This window comes from Lonchura striata, chromosome 27 (genome assembly GCF_050655825.1).
Source record: "Lonchura striata isolate lonStrDom1 chromosome 27, ASM5065582v1, whole genome shotgun sequence".
NCBI lineage: Eukaryota > Metazoa > Chordata > Aves > Passeriformes > Estrildidae > Lonchura > Lonchura striata.
This window is the reverse complement of record NC_140729.1, coordinates 759221-780430: the sequence shown is the minus strand read 5'-3', so window position 1 is coordinate 780430 and position 21210 is coordinate 759221. Positions and strand designations below refer to the sequence as shown.

Sequence of the window (21210 nt, the reverse complement as noted above, 5' to 3'; positions counted from 1 at the left end):
CTCAAAAATAAACAAAACAAAACAAAAAGAACCAAAACCCCAAGCAAACCGGGATACCAGGGACACGACCCCTGCGTCCCGCTCAGCCGTACAAATTCCGAGTCGGGATTATTATTATTTTTCTTTTTTTTTTTCCTTTTTTTTTTGTCTTTTTTTTAAACCTACAAAAACACTCTTTAAATATTAGAAAAAAAAAGATGATTTTTTTTAATCTTTTTTTTTTTTTGGTGTTTTTTTGCCTTTTTTTTTTAACGTAATTCACAAGAACTTCCATCTAAAGGATCCCGGGATTTTGTGGCAGTGCCAAAATGCACTCAGGAATTCTCTTGCAGCGCAAACGTCTTTCCCACCCCCTCCCCAGTTGTCGGCGCTGTAAGAATTTTTCTTTTTTATTATTTCATTTTTTTTACCTTTTTTTTTTAACAGAAAAAAAGGTGGGGGGAAAAAAAGGTGGGGTTTGATTTTTTTTTTTTGTCTTTTTTTTTGTACTAAAAACACATCCACTAAAACACGACAGTGCTGGGTACATTCAGCAGAAAAAAGGGATGGGGGGTTCCCCTTAGGGGATTTTGGGAGGGGCGGCGATTAAAAATTGGGATGAAAATGAAAGGAAAATCCCAAATGGATTGGGGTAAGTGGGAGGGGGAATCAGAGGGACGGACAGATGGACATTTTGGGGGGGGGGCGGCACCATCTGGGTTCTCTTCGGGGCCCCGGTCCCGGGGGGACACGGGGGGATTGTCCGTGCGGGAGCACCCGGGTTCACCCCTTCCCCCACGGCTGGGGGCAGTTTGCCCAAAATGGTGTTTTTTCAGCCCAAACTGAGGCAAGGCCAAGGGGTGCTGCCCCCACCTTCGCCTCAGCACGGAGGGGGTCCCCAGGGTCTTTTTGGGGGGTGGGATTTGGGGTGCTGAGAGCAGCAAAACTGGGGGGCATCACAGAGCTGGGGGGCAGGGACCCCTCAAACCCCAAAATCTGCAGCATGGCCCCCCCTGGCCCCCAGCCCTGCGGAGATTTGGGTGAAGAGAAAAACGAGAGAAAACCCCCCCAGGTCCCCCATCCCCTTCCCTGGGGCTCCCCAAATCCTGTCCCCCAGCCCAGCTCCTCTCCAGGGACAGGATGGGGGGGGGCTGAAGGAACAAATCTTGAGCCCCCCAGGTAGAATGGGGGTCTGGGGGGGTCCCCAATGACACTGGGTGGGTTTTGGGGGGTGGCACGGGGTGGGGGGACGGAACCCTGCAGGGAGGTGCCGTGGGATTGCTGGTGCTCGTGTCTGCTTAAAAAAAGGGGGGGCCCTGCCAGGGCCCCCCATGCACCCACCCCGGTCCCCGCGGCCCCAGCCCCTCCTGGGAGGGGGGCATCGACCCCCCAAAATAAACCCAAACCACACCAAAATTTACAGCATGGCCTGGGGGGTGGTGAGGCCCCCCAGGGGGGGACATGAACTGGCGTTAACTGGGGTAAACTGAGGCAAGGGGAGCTCTGGTCCCCCGCCCAGGATTTGGAAGGGAGAGGAGCAGCTTCACCAGAGACAGAGAGGAAAATGGGGGGGTGGGGGATGGAGGGCAAGGAAAAGGGGTAGGGGGAGAAACGGGGAGGGGGAAATGAAAAATAAAAAAAGATGGATCTTTCTTGTTTTATAAAAAGGGAAAAAAAAAAACCCGAAAAAAAAAATAAAATAAAATACAACGGCACAACAACCACCGACAACAGAGCGGGGGGGACCCCGCACCCCCCTTGGTCACGCTGAGCCGCCGGTCCCGGGGTGGGGGCGGCCCCGGTGCCCCCCCAACACTCGGTGCCCCCCAACACTCGGTGCCCCCCCAACACTCGGTGCCCCCCACGCTCGCACGCTCGCACACACACCCAGACCCCCCCACGCCGCTCCCACCCCCCCGGGACACGCGGGGCGCTCCCAAGTGCCGTGGATGTGGAGATCCCGGGCGGCTCCCGGGGCAGCTCCCAGACTGTACAAGGTTTTTGGGGGGTGGGGAGGACCCCCGAGATGCTGGGGGCGCGAGGAGGGCGGGGGGGTCGCAGGGAGGCATTGTCCCACCGGCTGAGTCCTGAGCCCCTCGGCTCGTGCTCCGTGCCCGCTGCCGGAGGGGCTGCGCGGCCAGGGCGTTTTCTTCCCATTTCTGGGTTTTTTGATAAAAAAAAGGTGTGTGTGGGGGGGTGTTGTTGTTTTTTGTTTTTTTTTTCTTCCTGTGTGTTTTTCTTCTCTTTCTAGAAAGTCCAGAGCTGGTAGCGAGGGGGTTATGGGGGTAGGGATGGAGAGACACCCCCCTGGAAAGAATGAAATTCCAAAAAAAAAATCGCTTCCCCTCGGGAGTAAAGCGGGGGCAGGGGTGGGGGGCTCTCTCCTCGCCCCCCAGATGGGGGGAAGCAGCCCCTGATCCCCCTCCGTAGTGTGAGCTCGGCGGAGGGGTGCCCCCAGCCCCCGCTCCAGGGGTCCCACAGGGGGGCAGGAGGAAGAGGAGGAAGGATTTGGAGGGGCTGCAGGGGGGATTTGGGACCGAAACCGAGAAACCAAACGACGTTACAAAGAGCTTGGCCGATCAGTTGGAGTCGGAGTCGGAGGAGTCCCCCGAGGAGGAGGAGGAACTGCTGCTGCCCTCTGAGTCGTTGTCATCCTCGTCCTCATCATCCTCATCCTCATCGTCCTCGTCGTTCTGGGAGGGGGTGGCAGAGAGGAGGGGGAGGTCAGGGCAGGGTTAGTCCACGTCGCTCCTTGTCCCCCGCTCACCCCCCCGCAGGTGTGGCCCCCAGACCCTCCCATCGCTGCCCCCGGGTCTGGGGGTGCAGGAGGAAGGGCACGGCAGGAGCCGGGAGCGAGGGCTCAGCTCGGGGCGCCGGAGCAGCGCGCGGGGTCCTGCCCTCACCTCTGCCACTGCCTCGCTACACGATCCGAGGGAGGCTGCCCGACCCGCCTCGTGCCTCAGTTTCCCCCCTCTAAAGCCAGGGAAGGAAGAGGCGTGAGCTGAGACCAGCGAGGGGGTGGAAACACCTCACCTGTCCGGTGGCGAGCACAAGGCACGGACACGGTTTCTGGCCCCAGCGCCATCCAGCATAGGCTGATTTCAGTTGCACCGGTGTAAAGCTTTGACTCTGGTGACTTACTCGGCATTCACACTGGCGCAAACGGAGCCGAGACCAGACTCAGTATCTCCACCAGGAAAAAGACAGGAGATTTTTCTCTGCTCACTGGGGGCTCTGCACATCCCCCCCGCACCTCTACGCCCCGCGGCTGCTCCTCGTGCCCGCCCCGGGAGCACCGGGGGCTCCTGCTCCCCTCCTTCTCCCCGTGTCCCCCTGCTTCCCGGGGGGCTCCTCCGCCACCGATCTATCTGAGCCCGGCTGCAGGTGCCCCCCAGCCCCGGGGGAGGGTGAGGGGGGCCCTGTGCCCTCCCCGTGCCACGGCCTCACCTCGTCCCCGTCCTCGCTCTCCTCCTCGCTGCTGGACTCCGAGGAGTCGCCGCCTTCCTCTGACGAGTCGCCGTTGTCATCATCATCATCCTCATCTTCATCGTCATCTTCCTCCTCCTCTTCCTCCTCGTCGTCGTCCTCTGACTCCTGCAGGACGGGAGGGGCTTGGTGAGTCCCTGGAGCTCCACACCCATGGGTGCAGCTCCCAGCCCATCCCTGACAGTCTCCTTTGGGTTCCTGCAGCCCTGGAGCACAGGAGATTCCCCACCCCACACCTCACTGGGAGCCTTTCCCCATTTATACTGGGAACTGCACCAGAAAGGGTTCCCGAGCAGCTGCCAGGGTCAAAATCCCACCTGGACGGGTTCTGAGCAGGGATTTGGGGAAGATTTATGGTCTCGAGGACCGGGCAGGGAGCTGGAAGCACCAAGGATGGCTCAAACAAGGGGTGTGGGTCCCCTCGACACGCTCCCCAGGGAGGGGGCCTGGGCGGCCCCACGGGGCTGCTGTGACTCACCGACTTGGACTGCATCGTTGGCTTCATCTTGGGGTTGGGACCCCGGATCTTCCCTATGCTCTTGCGTTTCTGTGGGAACAAAGCAAAGCCTTTCAGGGATCAAATTCAGCTCCTTCCTGGTGCCCAGCCCAGAGGAAATCCCACTGCCGAGCTGCCATGGGGACAAATCCCCACTGGAGGGGCTCTCTGGAGTGTGGCACATCCAGACCTCGCCCAGGACTGACCCTGCCCAGTCCCAAGCCCCCAGGCTCCCCAGCCCAGCCCCAAGGCCCCAGTGACCCCACCCCACTGCCAAGCTCCTGGGATCCCACCGCAGCAGTGCCACGTGGATACTCACGTTGGAAATGTGTTCCTTGTAGGCAGCCCGCTCCTGGGGCGAGAGGCTCTGTGGGGACAGGGACACAGTCAGGGATGGGAGGCCACGGACAGAATGGGGGATGGAGTGGGGAGGGGCTCCAGCACCATAAAAGTATGTAACTTTTATCCTTTTAAGTTACAAAATGTCAAAAAATGGGAGGTGGTGGTTTCCGGAGGAGGGGTGGGAACAGAGAACCAAGCCAAACATCATCCCCAAAACCAAGGGATCCCAGCAGGCATCAGGATCCAGCACCCACCTTGAGCCAGATGTCGAGGTGCACCTTGTACTGCTTCTGCTGCTCCTCTGCCAGTTTTTTGTAGTGGTCCTTCTGGCCCTGGGAGATGCGCTGCCAGCGGCTGCCGATCTCCACCATCCGCTCCTTCAGCGGGAGGTGGTTCAGCTCCCCGTTGGACAGGAGCTCCTGGGAGAACTTCTGGTAACCGTTCCTGCACAGGGAGAGCGCAGGGACCGGGCTGGGACAGCGGGCACAGACAACCCAGGTGTGCAGAGCCCTCACCCAGCCACACCAGGCTCCAGCCCACCCTCCCTCCTCTTGCTCCAGGCCCTTCCCAGCAGCAGCACAGGCAGACCCAGTTCTTCACACCCCAGGTACTCACATTGGGGGTTTCTTCGGCTCTCCCTGGAATTTCATTTTCTTGGTGGAGTTGGTGGAGCACGGAGGGGCCCGCATCTCGCTCAGCTCCCTCTGAGCCACAGGAGAGACAGAGGGTCAGGGAGAGGGGCAGCGCTGGCTACGGGACACGGCGAGGGGCAGGATGGGGCAGAGACCCACCTCGTATCGCTTCTGATCCTCCGCCGCCTTCTTGATCCACATCAGCTTCTCTTTCTTCTCCATGTTGTTCCAAGTGGCCTCCATGGCCTTCAGCGCTTTGCCCCGGTCGTTCTGTGGGACAGAACCACCACGATGCACCAGGTGCACCCAAAAACCCTGGGACACTGGGGTGCTGCTGCTGGGGCACTGCTCCCCCCGTGACCCCCATCCTCCCCATGGCTCCCAGCCCAAACCCAGGTGTGACAGCCAGAGAGAAATTCCAGGGAATTCCTGCTGGTGGGAGGGATGATCCCACCTCCAGCCCCTTTCCCAGCCCACTCTTCACCTTGAAACGAGCCAGGTAGTCCCCGATGACGCTCTGTTGCCAGATCTCCTCAGCAGTTTTGGGAGACTCGGGCAGCTTGCCGCGCTCCTCTTTATCTGAGCCGTGCTTCTTCTCCGACTGCGCCTTCATCGCCGCCTCCCGCGCCTTGTACTTGGCCTGGGCAGGGGGCACGGGGTGAGGGGGCACGGCAAGGGCACAGGGGACACTGGAGCTCCCCCAGCACTGTCCCACAGCAGCCCTGCCAGTCCCCGACCCTATCTCGGGACTCCCTCCATCAGGAAAACCACCAAAGCCTTAAAACTGAGGCTCAAGGGCTCTCTGAGGTTTCTTTATCTGGTGGGTTTTGATCCCCCGGGTGCTGAGCGGGGCAGGCACAGCCAGTGCTGACATTGGCACCTGTGTGACAGGTCAGGGGCCGTTTGTGCCCCGTGGTGCAGGACAAGGACAGGAGCACCCCCTGCACTGCCCGAGCCGGAGCAGGAACACAGGGATGGTACCAACCTTCTTCTTCTCGGAGAGGTCGTTCCACATGCGGGCCAGGAGCCGGGTCAGCTCGCTCTCCGACAGCTCCGGCCGCTCCTCCTGCAGCTGCTTCCGCTTCTCCTCCGAGAAGATGAACATGGCTGAGATGGGCCGCTTGGGCTTCTCTGAGCTGGCCTGAGGGCACACGGGGCTGTGAGGGGGGCGAGCCCATGCAGGGACCAGAGCCCCTTGGGGATCACCACCCATCCCCAGGCTCTGGCAGGTGCCGCCCCATCCCTCCCGGGGCTGCTCCCACCTTGCCGGTCTCTGGTGAGGACTTTTTGGATGCGGGACTCGTCGCCCCTTTCCGGTTGCTGCCCAACATCTTCTCCTCGCCCAGCACCCGCTGCTGCTCCTCCTCGGGCAGGCTCTGGGTGGCACAGGAGGAGAAACATCGTTAGACAGCCCGGTGCTAACGAGGCTTTGAGGCAATGGGGGAATAGGGACCCTGGGGAAGAGGAATTAATGCACTTGGGTGTCCTGATCAACACCCTGTCCCCGTCAGAACCGGCATCTGGAAGTGCACATGTACAGACTGGGGGTCCCCACGCTGTCACCCCCTATCTGGGCAGTGTCCCTCTCCCCCAGCTCTGTCCCCTCCCCGGCTCAGCAGTTTCTCAGGGACAGCAGGTGGGCAGGTGCCTGGATCCGGGCACACTCCTGGGTTTTACACCCCTGGGTTTACATCCCTGGTTTTACACCCCTAGGTTTACACCCCTGGGTTTTACTCCCCTGGGTTTTACACCCCTGGGTTTTACTCCCCTGGGTTTACACCCCTGGGTTTTACACCCCTGGGTTTTACACCCCTGGGTTTACACCCCTGGGTTTTACACCCCTGGGTTTTACATCCCTCGGTTTTACATCCCTGGGTTTTACACCCCTGGGTTTTACACCCCTGGGTTTTACACCCCTGGGTTTACACCCCTGGTTTTACACCCCTGGGTTTTCCAGCCCGTGGCCCCGCAGCCGCAGCCGGGGCCGCGTCACATCCGCCGGGGACGGGGACGGTGCTGGGCGGCCTCGGAGCGTGTCCCCCGCCCACGCCCCGGCCAGGGAAGGAAGTGAGAGGCTGCACGGCCACAGCCACTGCACACCCTTCTCTCCAGCTCCAGGCCTCTGCTCACCCCAGCTCCCCTCCCAGCTGGGGCCCACCCTCACCTCCCAGTGCCCAACTGGAAGACACTGGGGCAGAAATAAGGTCAAGGCTATGTGCAGCCACCTGCACGGCACCCACAGCTGGGCCCAGACATGTTTTGGGGGAGCAGAGAGGGCAGCTCCCCATTTAAGTCATCCCAGCCCCTGGGCAGAGTTCTCCATTCCCAGGTTTGGGATCTCCAGCACCCGATGGCCGAGCACCCCCTCCTCACTCACCTCCAGGAAGCGGAGCAGCTCGATCTCGTAATCTTTCTTTTTCTGGAAGGAGATGGAGACATGTGGTTACACAGAGATCCCTCACTCCATCCCTGACCCAGCCTCTACCCCTTGGCAACAGCACCCTCCACCTGGACCATCTGTTTGTCCCACAGGAGACAGGAAGGATGAAGGGAGGTGAGCGAGGACCTCAGGGAGAATCGGTGATGCAGGCTAGCACAGGGACTGAGGAAAGGCTTTGTTTCCAGGGATATTTCTAGCCCAGACTCTCCCGTCCTGCTGTTACTTTCCCATAGCACAGGTGCCCTTCCTCTTCCCCTACCTGTCCATCCTCAGCCCTCACCTGGTCACACTTTTTGTGGTAGGCGTCTTTTTCCTTCTGAGAGAGCAGCTTCCACTGCTGGCTGCACAGCACCATCCGCTCTGTGCTGGGCACGTCTTTCATGTTGGCCATCAGCTCTGCACAGTACAGGGAGTAGCTATTCCTGAAAAACCCACAGAGGCACCCAGCATTAGGGAAAACTTGTCCCTGTGCAGCTGGCTTGGAGCAAAAAAGCCTCTCCAAAATCCCCCAGCTAGGTTGCACCAAGCAAGGAAGAGAAGTGCCTGTGTTTCAGGGCAGCAGGGTGCTGGATCACCCCCTAAAAGCCAAAGTATCACTGTAAATCTCACTCAGATTCTCCCCAAATTGTGTATTTGATGTACACTTAAGGACTGGTTTAAAGGAATTATCACAGAATCATGTAATCTTTAAGTCTGGAAAAGCCCTCCAATATCATTAGTCCAACCATGAACTAACACTGCCAAGCCCACCACTAAATAATGTCCTCGAGTGCCACATCCACACTTTCTGAACACTTCCAGGGATGGTGACTCCACCACTGCCCTGGGCAGCCTGTGCCCAGGCTTGACCGTGAGGAAATGGTTCCTATAAATCCCATCTAACCCCTGTGCGATCCCAGAAGCTCTCTGGGCTTCCCAAGCCCAGCAGAGTGCAGTTTCCTCGCCGGCCAGACCCAGCAGCCCCGCAGGCCGTGGCTCCAGGAGGGACAGGACTCACGGGGGTGGCTTCGTGGGTCGTCCGTCGAACTTGTCCTTGAGCTGCCGCTCGGCCTTGGTGAGGGTGGAGCGGGTGATTCCCTCCTCGCTGATGTTCAGCTCCGGGTGCTTCTGGATGTAATCCCGCATGATCTCCTGTGGGAGCGGAGAGCGGTCAGAGGGGCTGCCACCCCCGCCTGCCGGGCCGGAGGAGGAGGAGAGAGAAGCCAACCATTGCCCTAATCCTGTGCCTGGGGATGCTGCTGCCTGCCCTGCACACGGCTGGAGAGGCAGGGCTCAGACTCACTAGGGACCTGCCAGGACCTGCCTGAACCCCCACGCTGCCTATCAGGAGAGGCCACGCAGGGCTGGGACACAGAGCGGCTCGGAGTGAATGTTGGGACCAGTGTGGAGGGGACCGGGTGGGGCTGCTCCCTACCTCGTACTCCTTCCGCTGTTCCAGGGCCTTATGAATCCATTTCAGCCTCTTTTTATCCGAGAGTTGAGACCACTGCTTGCCCAGCGACTCTTTCACCTCCTTCGTGGTGGCCTGAAAACCCAAAGCCAGAGGTGAGGGCAGAGGGGTAAAATCCAAAAAAAAAAGAGAGGGATGAAAAAATATAAAAAAATGGCAAAAAAATGGCGTTGCCTGGTGGGGCCTGACGGCACCCGGCATGGGGTGGCTGGGAGCCGTGGGGGTGTGTGGGAGTGAGGGGCATGGCCAGAGGTGGATGTCTGTGCTGGAATCCTTTCCTGCCCTGACTCAGGCTGTGGTCACCTCTTCCTGGCAAAAAGTGGGGGCTGGATCCCTGAGCCTCTTCCAGGTGTGCAGAGCCCCTCCTTACCTGGGTCCAGGCTCCGGGAGCTCCTAGCGGTGTCCTCCATCCCGACCCCCTGAAATGCTTCTCTCCCTTCCACCTCCTGCCCCAGCAGCGGGGTCCAGGACCCCCAGCACTCACACTCGCACTCACTCCCACCCACCGTACTCACATCTGGACGCACTTTCAAGTAGATCTTCTTCTCGTGGTTGTACCACAACTGCTGGGGGGTCTTGGGCTTTTCGGGGACGTCGGATTTCTTGGCGTTCTGGATGAGATCCGGGTGGTCTTCCCTTCAGCAGGTGGGGAGGTGGGGAAGGGAGAGCGTCAGGGAGGTGGCAGTGGCAAGGAGAGAACCCCTAAACCTGCCTGCTAAGGGACTGTCACTGCAGGGCACAGCCTCCATGGGCTTAGCTACTGGGGGGTCCCCAAAAAGAGCAGGAGGCTTTTAGAAGACATTTAAGTTTGTCCCTCCTTGGGGAGCAATGGCTACAGCCACCCCTGGGCTCGGCTGCAAGCCAAAGCAGCAGCAGGATCCACCTGGATCACAGCAATCCAAGGGGAAGGTCTGCAGTGACTGGGGGACGCTTCAGCTCTTATCAGTGCTAGTGGCAGGGCTCCTGTCCCCACCTCGCAGACCCTGACCCCCAGAGCATGGCTGGTCCTCTGCTCTCCCCCTCATCCAGTCTCCCAGCCGGAGGGTAGCTCTCAGACACCTTTTCTTTGCTCTCTTTTTGCTGAATTCCCCCTTCTCTTCAAGCCGAAAGCCCATCAGGGCCTCCTCTATGAGCTATGCACAGAGGGGAACCTGGATCTGCCTGGAGGGGCCTGGGGAAGTATGGAGGGGGAGCTGCCTGCTCACCTGAACCTCGCCAAGTTCCTCTCAAACTCCTGCTTCTCTCGCTGGAAGTCCTGGATGTATTTCATCTGGGGACACAAAGCCACCGCAGAGGTGGAGAGGGGCGTCAGCACCAGGGCACAGGCAGGAAGATACATCCCCATCGACCTGGCTGGGCATGCCACCACCCCGGGAGGGACTCACGGGCTCCCCAGCCTACAGAATGGTGCTGCAGAGGGTTTCCAGCCTGCCTGAGGCTCAGCAGCCGGGCACCTCTCCTCTCTGTGTATCCCAGCAGCCCTGGGAAGGGCACAGCAGGACTTTGTGCTCTGGACACCCCGGAGTTAAAGCTGGGCACCCTCAAAGCCCTGCCCAGGCTCTGCCATTCTCCAGGTGGGCAGATGTCTGTTCCCAGCATCTCCCAGAGCCTGTCCCCGTGTCCCTCGCCCGGACAGGGCGGCACAGCGGGGCGTGTGCCACAACCCCTTTAAACACAGATCCACCCAACGGCAAAGCCACCACCCAGGTCCGTCGGGAAGAGACGGACCAACGGACAGACCCAACCGGCCTCGCCCCATCCTGGGTTCCCATCCTGGGAACCAGGACAGGAAAAGCCAAGGAAGTCTTACAGGTCTGACAGGACTAAACAAACACCTGGCTTCTCCCATTGAGAGCCGGATTAAGCCCTTGCCAGGCAGAGCTTGAGCTCTGCTGGTTTTACTGGAAGAGCTGAGCAGGGCACAGCACACAGAGGCAGGCACATGGTGGGAAGGAGCTTGCTGACCCCACCTCCCCTCCACAAAATACCTTTTTCTTCTCGGGAAGCTCCTTGTATTTTTTGGACAGGATCTTGGTGAGATCCAGGTTGCTCATTTCGGGGTGAAGCTTGGCGTATTTGGCTCGCTTCTCCATGAAGAAGCGGAAATAGGGAGTCAGGGGCTTCTTGGGGAAGTCAGGGTGTTTCTGGGGAGACAGCAGAGTGGAAGACACTGAGCATGAAGCTGGCAGCACCACCAGGGCACAGCAAAACCCGTGGCTCCCCAGTGCTGGGGGCTGCCTCCATCCAGCCATGCTGGTGGTCCAGGCACAGCAGGCAAGGAGGGGGAAACTGCTGGGAACAAGGGCTCCCCAAGGAACTAGAGTATCCCATGGCTGGGAACCTTGGGAGCGGCCTCCAGGCATCCAGAGCTGTCAGCACAGAGCAGGAGGGGACACTGGGGCTGGAGGAGGGGATGGGACCCAGCTCCCAGGGATGGACCATCCCCAGGGCCACCCAGCCGAAAGCACCTGGCAGGCCAGGAATAGGATGGCAGCTCCTGGGCCCTCTGGAGCTAAACTTGGATGCAGGCTGCCAGCAGCACAGCCAGCCATATTAAATGTACCCGGGAGTTGGCCCAGGCCCAGCGCCGCGGCCTCCGGAGCCTTGGGCAGCCGGACACCAGGATTAAGGGCACTGAGGTGCCTGCAGGGGCTCCCACGGCAGAGCCACGCAGAGCTGAGATGCCACAGGGACAACAGGCCTGCATCCTGGGGAAGTGTGGGGTCACGCCTTAGGGACTGAGCCTAATTCCTGCCCAATACCTTGAGCTTTTTGCCTTTGTAAGGATTCTTCACGTGCTCTTCAGCGTCCATAATGAGCTCTGTGAGGGTCCGGAATTTCCTCACCTGTGCAGGAAATGAAGAGACAAAAGCTTGAATAGGGGACAGGGCAGATCCCCAGCACAGCAGAAAGCCACTGGGTTTTGTAATGCCACCCCAAAAATGACTGATGCCAGCCCCTCAGAGGGGGTCACAATGCTGACAGCAGCAAGGGCCGAGGGCTCTGGGCACTCAACTCGAACAATTCCAGCAGTCCTGGGAATGTCAGTAGGACATCAGACCCTGCTACAATACACCCAGGAAGCCCCATTCAGCATCAATTACCTCATTAGAGATCTCCATCCACTTCATCTTGCACATCTCCCCTGAGAAGTCCTTGAAAGCCACTTTTTCCCAGTCCAGGTGGGACTCGGTGGTTTTGAACTTGCTCCCGTCGTTGGAGGGCAGGTTATTCTTCATGCACTCCAGGAGGGTCAGCATGTCCTCCTGCGACCAGCGGTCTGAGCAGCGAGAAACAGGATCAGCCAGGGGCAGGAAGCCCTTTCCCTTCCCCTCCCTTCCCGGCAGGACACCGGGACTACAGCTCCCGGCGTGCCGCTCCGGACCGCACGCCAGGACATGTAATCTCCACGTGCTGCCTCTCGAGATTAAAGATCAAAGGGACGTGGCTGTTTCCATCACCCTCAAGCAACTTTCTATGGGCCAAAACCATCTGGGCAAAGCTAGAAATTCCACTCGGTGCAAACCAGAGAGACTCGCTCATCCCAGAAAGCCATCAGATAAGGGATGGCTCTGCTGCACCGGAGCAGAGGGCTGTTTCCTACCCCTGTGGAGTGACACGGGAGCAATGAGCTCTCCAGCCAAGCAGGAAGCAGGGAACCTCGTTTCTAAGTGCATGTATCCAGAGCAACTGGAAAGCCTCAGCGTTGCTTTTCCTGCACCTCGGAGAGCTTTGCAATCACCTGGGCCCATCTCCACAGTGACCTCTGCCAAGGTCAAAGCTCCCAGACCACAAATTGAGGGCAGACAGAGCCTGGCACAGCCACCCTGTCTCACAGAGGGGTCCCTGACATGCAGGATGATGTTCATGTCACCCCAATATCCCCCAAGCTGCTGGGAGGAGCATCCCCAGCTTCCATAGGAACATGCTACTGGAATGGTGGGATGGGCACGTGGCAAGGCCGGAGAGCCTGGAGCAACCTGGAGGCCAGGACAGGCAGCAGCACCATGCCAGGACAGGCAGCAGGCAGCATATCCCAGCCCTGAACGCCTCATCCAGCCCCAACCTCGGGGCTGCTTCCTTGCCAGGGGAATTCCTCCCTGCTCTAGCCAGCAGGGGAGCACAGCCCGGGGTGCTCTGCAAACATGGGTGGCCCTGGGGAATGCGGCAGGGCCTGGGAGCGGAAGGAAAATTCCCTGGGGATGGGCTGGAGGAGGAGCAGAGCCCGGAGCCACCTGCCCACGCAGCCCTGGCTGCCTCACCCCGGGATGGGCACCCGGGATCCCGCAGCGCAGCACAGGGCTCAGCACCACGAGGCATTCCCTGCCTCACACCTCTGCCAGGTGAAGGCTGAGGCCTTCGGAGCTGCCCACGGGACGTGGAGCACCCCAGAGATGGGGACAGTGTGGCTCCTCATGGATCTGAGTGGAGCATCTCTCCCTCCATCTGCAGGAATGAAACCGAGCTCCCAGAAATATCCAGCTGCAGATTTCTCCAGCTGCAGCTCTCCTTCCACTCAAGACTCAACATGAGGAAAACCACCTCCACCTCCTGCCCTTGCAGGAGTCTGGGGAAGGACAATTCCCCTGGAATCCCAAATCCAAGCAAGGGATGTTAAAGGACATACGGGAGCTGGTGAAGGGAGCACAGCCAGGATGTGACCCCCCCCACCCCCATCCCATTTCCCCTCCTGGACCTGCCTCGTTGGGGGTCAAGGCAGGAACAGTTTGGGATCCAGCTGGTCCCTAAAGTGACCTCATTAGGAATTCATATGGAAGGAGAAGACAGAAAGAGCCCCCCTGGAAAGCGAGGGCCTGGTGGCTTGGGGTGTGTCCCCATGCTCATGGCTTCATCCCAAAACACCATGAAGAGGCAAAAGAGATGGGGAACTCCCATTCCCTACAGAGCTGGGGGAGATCCGAGCTGGGGAAGGGAGAACACAGCCCCAAATTCTGTCCTCCTGTTTTCCCCATCCACTTTCCAGGCCTCCCAGGCAAGGACCAATGAGGCTGAACAGGGCTGGGAAGCTGGTGCCAACTTTACTTGCAGAAATCAGGAGGAATTACCAAAAGCAGCACAGCCACAAAAATCCAGAGGGGATGAAGGAGATGAAACACCCCCCCAAACCTGCCCCCATCAAGCCCAGCGCCTCAGTTTCCCTCTTTGAATGCAGGAACACCCAGAGACCTTTGGCCCTGCGTGAACCCCCACTGGCAGACAGCCGGAATAACCACATCCCAAAGGAATATGTAAAAAAAACAGTGGAAACATCCCAAAATCCTCACTGGCAGCAGGGTGGGGACAACAGGGACCCCCACAGTCAGCTCTCCATCCCTCTGCTCCCCCTCCCTCAACCTGGGGCATGCTGAAAAAGGCTGGAATTGCAGCATTCACCCACCAGGATGAATGGGGTTGTCTGTGCCCTGGGACCGATTTATCCCGGCTCTCCTGGCACCGGCCGGGCCGGGTCTATATTAGGAAAGCTGCCCCGGTGTAATTAAATCCATCTAAAGTCCCGGAGAAGGACACGTGCTCCGGCCGGGTTCGCTCGAGGCAACAACCCTGACTGCAGCAGGGAAGGAGGAAAATGAGGGGACCTGGCAGGTCCAGAGGTTTGGGGGACCCAGGGGGTTTTTGAGGGGTGGAGTGGCAGAGCCCTGCGAGCTGCCCTAAATAAACATCTCTCTTTTCTCCCTTGTTTTCCTTTTCCAATAAAAGTTGAAGCTCTGATGTCATGCTGGGGTCTGGAAGCCGGAGGCCCAAGGTAACGGCTCGGCTTTTAATGCAGCCCAGATGTGAGCAGGCAGGGCAGCACCTCTGTGCCAGCCCCCCCTTCCCAATCCCCCCGGAATTCCAGTGCCCCCGAGGAGCATCCCAGCGCCAAGGGGCTGCCGGTGGCCCGGAGCATGAATCTGTGTGCTCATACACGTGTGTGCGTGTTCCCTGCAGCCGTGTGCTCGTACATGTGTGTGCGTGTTCCCCGCGGCGGATCAGAACTCGGAGAGGCAGATTCCCACTGGCAGCCGGGATCACGGATCCTCCATCCCTCCTCCCTCTCCATCCCTTCTCCTCTGCCATCCCTCCGAGAAAAGGGGCGCTCTGAGGTTCATTTGTTATCATTTTTAAGCGTGCCAGCAGTGTTCCTCCGGGAGCACCGGCATGCTGGGGGGGCTGCCGGGGGCTCACCTTGGTTTTTGGGAGCTGTCATTTCCAGGTCTGCAGGGCACTCGGCTTCGCCGTTCATCCTCCACCTGCCTGTGCCCAGGACGGTCCCGCCGGCTCCCTCCTCACCCTCTTCCCGAAATCACTCCCGCACGGCTCTGCAAGGAAAGGGAGAACCCTGCTAGGCATCCCCACCATGATGGGGGCCTCAACTCCTAACGGGAAACCTGATCCAGGCATCCGCCCATCCTCTCCACTCCCCGGAGAGAGAACGAGTGCAGGAATACCCTTTCCCACCCATCCCTGCGAGGTTTGGGGAGAGCTCCAGGAGGGGGGATCCTTCACGGTGATGGGACACCCACGTTGGTCAGGGGAGGAGAAAAGGGGTGTGTGGGCAGGGGAGCAGGGTCCAGGGGTTCATCCCCAGGGTGGGGGAGGATTTGAGAGGGATCCCAATAAATCCCAGAGGAGACAGGTTCAAGGTGGCTCCCTGGGGTGGGTGGGATCCAAAAACCTGGGATCAAGAGAATCTGAGTCTGAGGGCTCCAAGGGATCTCCTGTAAGGGGGTTCCTTCCCCCCAGTGCAAAATGGGGGTTTCAAAGGAAGGCCCACCATAGATCCAGCACAATCCTCTCCAGAGGTGGGGACATGCTTGGAGAAGAAGGGGATCCCCCAGATCCAAGGGAGCTGGGGGGGCATTTGAGGACCTCGGGGGGTATTCAGGAGTCTCCCATGGAAGGAGAACAAGCTGGAGGGAGGTATTTCAACAGCAGGGGCTCCAGGGGAAGGATGTCCTCAGGCCCGCTTAGGAAGGATATTATGTCTCCACGGGGAAGGATAACCGAGGGAGGACACCCCAAAACTTGGTGGGAGCTGTCAGGAGGGTAGCCCGGGGGGGATCCCCGTCGGGGATTCCACTGGGGAGTCCCTGGAGGGCAGGTGGGGCTGGAGGCCTCAGGGGATCCCGAGGGACAGGCCACAGGCCTGGGGAGCAGGCCCGGGCCCGGGGAGGGGCCGGGCCCGAGGGGCTCCCGGGGGAACCGGGGCTTGGGGGGCCGCGGGGAGGGGTCCAGGGGCTCCGGCAGAACCGGGCCTGGGTCTGAGGGGATCACCCGGCAGGGCAGAAGCCCCGGGCCCGGCAGATCCGGGATGGCCCCGGGGCAGAGCAGCTGCCGGGAGGGGAACGGGCCAGGCCCCGCCAGGCCGGGCCGGCCCCTCGGGGACGAACCTGGGAGCACCGGAGGGATCCGGCCCCGGCGGGGACGAGGGGCGTGCGGAGCCCAGCAGCGTGGGACGCGATCACCCGGGGCGGGATGAACCCGCGGGGACGGGGGAGCGCTCCGGGCTTGGATGAACGCCCCGGCGGGGCGGGGCGGGACCACCCCCGGGCCGATCGGGGACCACCCCCGGGGCCGGCGGAGCGATCGCCGCGGGGTGGGATCAAGCCCAGCCCCCGGGCGGCGTGCGGCCGGGGATCGCCCCGGGCGGGGAGCGGGGGATCGCGCCGGGGGGCGGCGCGGGGGCGCCGTGAGAGGCGGGATCCGGCAGGGGGAGGGATGCGTGGGACCATGGCGGGGCGGGGCGGTGCGCGCGCACCGGGATCCCCGGGGGCGCGCGGGGAGGGGGCGCGGGATCCCCCCGCGGGGGAGGCGGGGGGACCGGATCCCGCGCCCGGGGGGGGAGGAGGAGGAGGAGGAGGCGGGGGAGGAAGGGGCCGGGCCGGCGGGCGGAGGCGGGGAGCCCGCACATGCCCTGCGCCGCCGGCCAGCGCCAGTCTCCTCCTCCAGCAGGCAGCAGGAACCGGGTGGGACCGAGCGCGGGCGGCCCCGGCGGCGCCTCCCCCGCCCCCGGTTCCCACCCGGGCGCCAGCGAGCTGAGCCCCCCCCCCCCTTTTTTTTTTTCTTTCCCTCCAACAACACCCGGGCAGACAATGGAAGGCGAGTTCGGGGGGCCGCGGGTGCGCAGAGGGGCCGGGGGAACGCGGAGCGGCTCCCCCGGCCCCTCTCCGCACCCCCGGCCCCCCGGAGCGATGCGATGCGCTGCTTCATCCCCCCCTCACCGCATCCCCCCCGCATCCCCCCATCGTTACCGGCCGCTCTCCGCCGCGGCACACAATGGCCGGGCTGCGCCCGCCTCCGCCCGCCGCTCCTTCCCCTCCACCCGCGGTTATAAAGCCGAGACAAACCCACCTCTCCGGGCTGCTGAGGGGGAGGAGGAGGAGGAGGAGGAGGAGGTGGTGGTGGTGGTGGTAGTGGTGGTGGTAGTGGTGGTGGTGGAAGAAGGAGGGAGGAGGTTGGAAGGGGGGGGGGGTGTGGGGGGGAGCTCTAACCGAGCCGCCGCAGCCCCAGCCCCGCCGCCGGAGCCGCTGGGGGAAGAAGAAGGAGAAGGAGAAGAAGGAGGAGGAGGAGGAGGAGGGGGAAGGGGGGGCGGGGATGCCCGGCTGGGGGCGGCCGGGCAGCTGCAGCTAGCCGGGCGAGGGCAGCGCGACCTCCCCGCACCGACCCCCGGGGAGCGGCTCCTACCCGATCCTCCCCCCCTCTCTTTTCCCCACCGCCGCCCCCTCCTCGCTTTTCCCTTCCTCGCTTTTCCTTTCCTTTCCTCCCTTTCTTACCCCCCTCTTTTCTCTCCGCGACCCCTCCTCGAGCCCGCGAACACCCACCCACCCAGCGGGGGGCTGGAGCCCCGCTCCCGGTCCGGAGGGAAGAAAGGAAGGGAAGGGGGGTGAAAGGCGGAAAAAAAAAAAATAAGAGGGGGAGGGAAAAAAATATAGAAAAAAAGAAAATAAGGAGAAAAAAGGGATGAAGAGGGGATACAGCGAGGATAAGGGGAGATGAAGCGCGGGGGGGGTCGGCCGAGCCCCGGCACGCACCGGCGGAGCGCGGCGCCCAGCTCCCGCCGCGGCGCGGGACTCACCCGGGCTCGGGAAAAACAAGCGGGCAGCGCTGGAAGCCTGCCCCCGAAATCCAGCTGCGGCACCGGGGAGGAGGGAGGGAAGGCGAGCGGGAAGGAGGGAGGGAGCGAGGAGGAGGAGAGGGAAGGGAAGGGAAAAAGGAGGGAGAGAAGGGGGGGCACACCGGGGCCGCCGAGCCGGGCGCTGCCCCCCGCCCCGAGCCCCAGCGCGGTGCCCCCCGCGGGCGGGCGAGGCGGGCGAGCTCCGGCGGTGGCGGTGGCGGCGGCGGCTTCCTGCCCGCGGGGCCTACGCGAAACCAGCCTTTCTTTAAAAAAAAATATATATATTCTCTCTTTTATATTTATCTATCTATCTCGCTAAAAAAAAAAAAAAATCGCTCCGGTGGGCGCGACCCCCTCCCCGTTCCCGTCGGAGCGGCGGCGGAGCGCCTTACCGAGCCCGGAGCGCGGCGGTGGCGGCGGCGGCAGCGGGAGCCCGGGGAGGAACAAAGCGCCTCCTCCAGCCCCGCCGGCGGAGCGGCGCGGCGGCGAATGGCGAGCCCGGGCGGCGGGCACGGCGCGGCGCGGCGGGGCACGGCGGCGGCGGCTCCCCCGGCGCGGGCACGTACCGGCGGGGCCGCCGCTTTGGGGGGCGGCGGGGGCTCGGGGCTCGCTCGGCGGGGCCGGGGCGGGGGAGCGGCGGTTGAACGGCGGCCAGCTCTGCAGCGCTGGCCCCGGGCGTGGACGCGCTCCAGTCCCCGCAGAGACGATCGCGCTTTCCCCCGCCTCCATGGCGCTGCGTTCGCTCTTCCAATCAGCCGGGCTGAGCGCGCCGGGATCCGCCGGGATCTCCCCGCCAGCCCCGCCGCCCCGCCGCCGCTTTCCGCCGGGTTTTTTATTGCTCTTTGCTTTTGCAACACTGTGGTGAGAAGAAAAAGAGGAGGAGGAGGAGGAGGAAGGAGAAGAGGAGGGAAAGGAGGGGGGGGTGGGGTGGGGGGGGGGAAGGGAGGAAGAAAAAAAATCTCCTTACATGTGCAACAATCCTCGGCCGGCGTTTGCATAAAGAAAAAAATCTTAAAAATAGGGGGAAAAAAAGAGAGATGAGGGAAAAAAAAAAAAAATAAAGGGGGGAAAGCGGGTGGGGGGGGAAGGGAGCCGAGCCGGGCCCCCTCGGCACGGCGGGGCCGCGGCCCTGCCCGCCCCGCGGCCCCGGGACACGGCGGCGGGGGGGCTCTGCCCGGCGGGGCGGGCGAGGGGCAGCTTCCTCCCCTCCTCCCTCCCTCCGCTCCCTTTCTCTCCTCTCCCTCTCTCTCCCTCTCTCTCTCTCTCTCTCTCTCTTAATTTTTTTTAATGGAATTTCTCCAACTCCACCTTTGTTGTGCTGGGCGTCATTCCCCGCAGCCAATCCCGGCCGGGCAGCGCCTGCACATTCCCGGCCATCCCGGCTGCCGGCACAGCACGGGCCATCCCGGGCTGCTTCCGTGCCACCGGCCAGCCCGGCGGCTTCCGCGGTGCCGAGCACCCCTGCGCTACCGGCAGCTCCCGTAGCACCGACCGCGCCGGCCGGCGGCTTGCCTGCACGGTGCCCGCCGCCCCTCCGGTACCGGCGGCACCGAGCAGCCCGGCTGGCCGCGCTGCGGCCGGGCCTGCGCGGCTGCCAGCGGGCTCCGGTGATCCGACCGCTCCGGTGATCCGGCCGCTCCGGTGATCCGGCCGCTCCGGTGATCCGGCCGCTCCGGTGATCGGCCCCGGCCGGCCGCGTGCTCCGGGCGGCTCCGGCCATGGCGCCGCTCCCGGCCGGGCCGGCTCCCGCAGCCCCGGGGCCACCGGCGCAGCCCCGCCGGGCGTGCGGGACGCGGTCTGACCGAGCTCGGAGCGCTGCGTGCGCCTCCCGGGCCGAACCCGGGCGGTTTGCACGCCTGTTTACGTGGAAAAGGAAGCAAGAAATAGAATAATCCCTAAACCCGGGAAACAATCTCCCCTCCCCCGGCTGGTTTGGGGTGCGGGGGTAGTGGCCGGCTGTGCAAGAGGCTTCTTTGGGCTTTATCCCGAAGGGAAGGATCGGGCAGAGGGAGGGACAGCGGCTCCTCCGCCACGTCCTGCCCGAGCTCTGCCAAGCCCGGCCACCGGCACTGGCGCCGGCTGGTTAATCCCTCCTGTGAGAGCTCAAAAATAAAAATATATGGATTTATTCTGTGTGGAAAAGGGCCTGGGCTGGATCCAGGAGTTTCAGGAATTGTCACTATTTTGCATAAGGGAAAAATGATAAAAGTTAAAAAAAAAAAACCAAAAAAACAAAAAAAACCAAACATAAAATACTTAGAGCCAATCAGGCCCAACATGTGAAAATTGACATTTTTAATTTTTCAGTTTTTTGGTTTTTTTTTTTAATCAATGGAGTTGTCAATGTGCTCCAGTCCCAATTCTCCCAGCGTGGTCTTGGGGCTTTTGTTGCCAGTAAGAGACCTGGGAATGAGCCACTGACCCTGCAGCAGATGGGCTGGGAATGGGCACCCCCAAATTCCCATCTGAACCATCCCCCTCTCTCCTTGGCCTTCCCAGGCCTTGCTTCTGACCACAGGAATTTTTAATAATTTTTAATATGCTGATACTTGTGTCAATTAATATTTTTGGAGAATAAAGCCGCGGGTTTAGTGGAGGGTTTTGTTTACTTTTCTGCTATTTCAGTGCACGGGCAGTGACACGGTGTCCCATGTCCCCTGCCCGGGGGTGGCATGGGGCACCCTGTGATGCTGCGGGCACTGGGGTTCCTCCTTCCAGGGGTGATGCTGCACCATGATCCCCCTCTGGAGCTCCGCGCTCCTCCCCCTCATTAGCAACCAATTAATTAGCATTTATTTCCCCCTGGTTTCTCGTGACCTTCCCTAATTCCCTCCCCATTTCCCAGGGCTGAGGCAAGTTCAAAGAAGAGCTTGACCTAAATTCCCACCCGCAGTGGCAGTGACCTCGCTGCCATCTCCCAGGGAGCGGCGACCTCTCGCCAGGGCGGGACGTGCGGGGTGGGTGAGGCGGGTGCGGGGGTTCGGGGGCAGCGCTGGCAGCCCCCGGGTGGCACCGGGGCGGCTTTGTCCTCGTCAGGCTGGCACAGGGAAGGAGCTGCCGGCTCCGTGCCTTGGGGCTGGGCAGCTGCCCTCTCCGGGAACCAGGGGCTGGCAGCTCTGCCGGGCTTGGCATCATTCATCCCAGCCCCCCGGGGAGGCTTTGGGGTCCCGGTTGGGAGCGATCCGGGGTGCTGCCCCCAATTCCTGCGCCGTGCAAGGGCTGGGGGCAGCGGGCACGGCCCGGTGCCGGTGCCGCCCGTTCCTTGGTGGG

General features: G+C 61.6%; 1 protein-coding gene across 38 annotated transcripts; it reads right to left on the bottom strand.

Moving 5' to 3' along the window:
* Positions 1-2139: 2139 nt before the first annotated feature.
* UBTF (upstream binding transcription factor) lies at positions 2140-19044 on the bottom strand. 38 transcript variants are annotated; one of them, XM_085561677.1, is made up of 22 exons: positions 18908-19044; positions 15012-15145; positions 11930-12105; positions 11588-11671; positions 10814-10969; positions 10031-10095; positions 9332-9461; positions 8790-8900; positions 8373-8506; positions 7656-7797; positions 7313-7354; positions 6198-6311; positions 5921-6076; positions 5420-5575; positions 5095-5205; positions 4919-5007; positions 4558-4747; positions 4281-4328; positions 3944-4012; positions 3427-3573; positions 3013-3132; positions 2179-2672 (listed from the first exon to the last, which is right to left on the bottom strand). In XM_085561677.1, exons 2-22 carry the CDS (start codon positions 15067-15069, stop codon positions 2559-2561), a joined length of 2412 nt encoding a protein of 803 aa, XP_085417803.1. In that variant the 5' UTR covers positions 15070-15145; positions 18908-19044; the 3' UTR covers positions 2179-2558. The 38 variants fall into 38 exon arrangements, with proteins under 38 accessions (XP_085417820.1, XP_085417823.1, XP_085417811.1 ...); XM_077788356.2 differs by having other exon boundaries at positions 9341-9461; XM_085561676.1 differs by lacking the exon at positions 18908-19044 and adding an exon at positions 18333-18474.
* Positions 19045-21210: the final 2166 nt, after the last annotated feature.

What these genes read in the sequence shown, in the direction of transcription:
- UBTF (XM_085561677.1), bottom strand. Translation starts at nt 15,069, where the DNA reads ATGAACGGCGAAGCCGAGTGCCCTGCAGACCTGGAAATGACAGCTCCC. An exon ending in CCTCACCAGAGACCGGCAAG is followed by an intron (nt 6,077 to 6,197) that starts GTGGGAGCAGCC and finishes GTGTGCCCTCAG; the next exon opens with GCCAGCTCAGAGAAGCCCAA. An exon ending in ACAAGGAACACATTTCCAAC is followed by an intron (nt 4,013 to 4,280) that starts GTGAGTATCCAC and finishes TTGTTCCCACAG; the next exon opens with AAACGCAAGAGCATAGGGAA.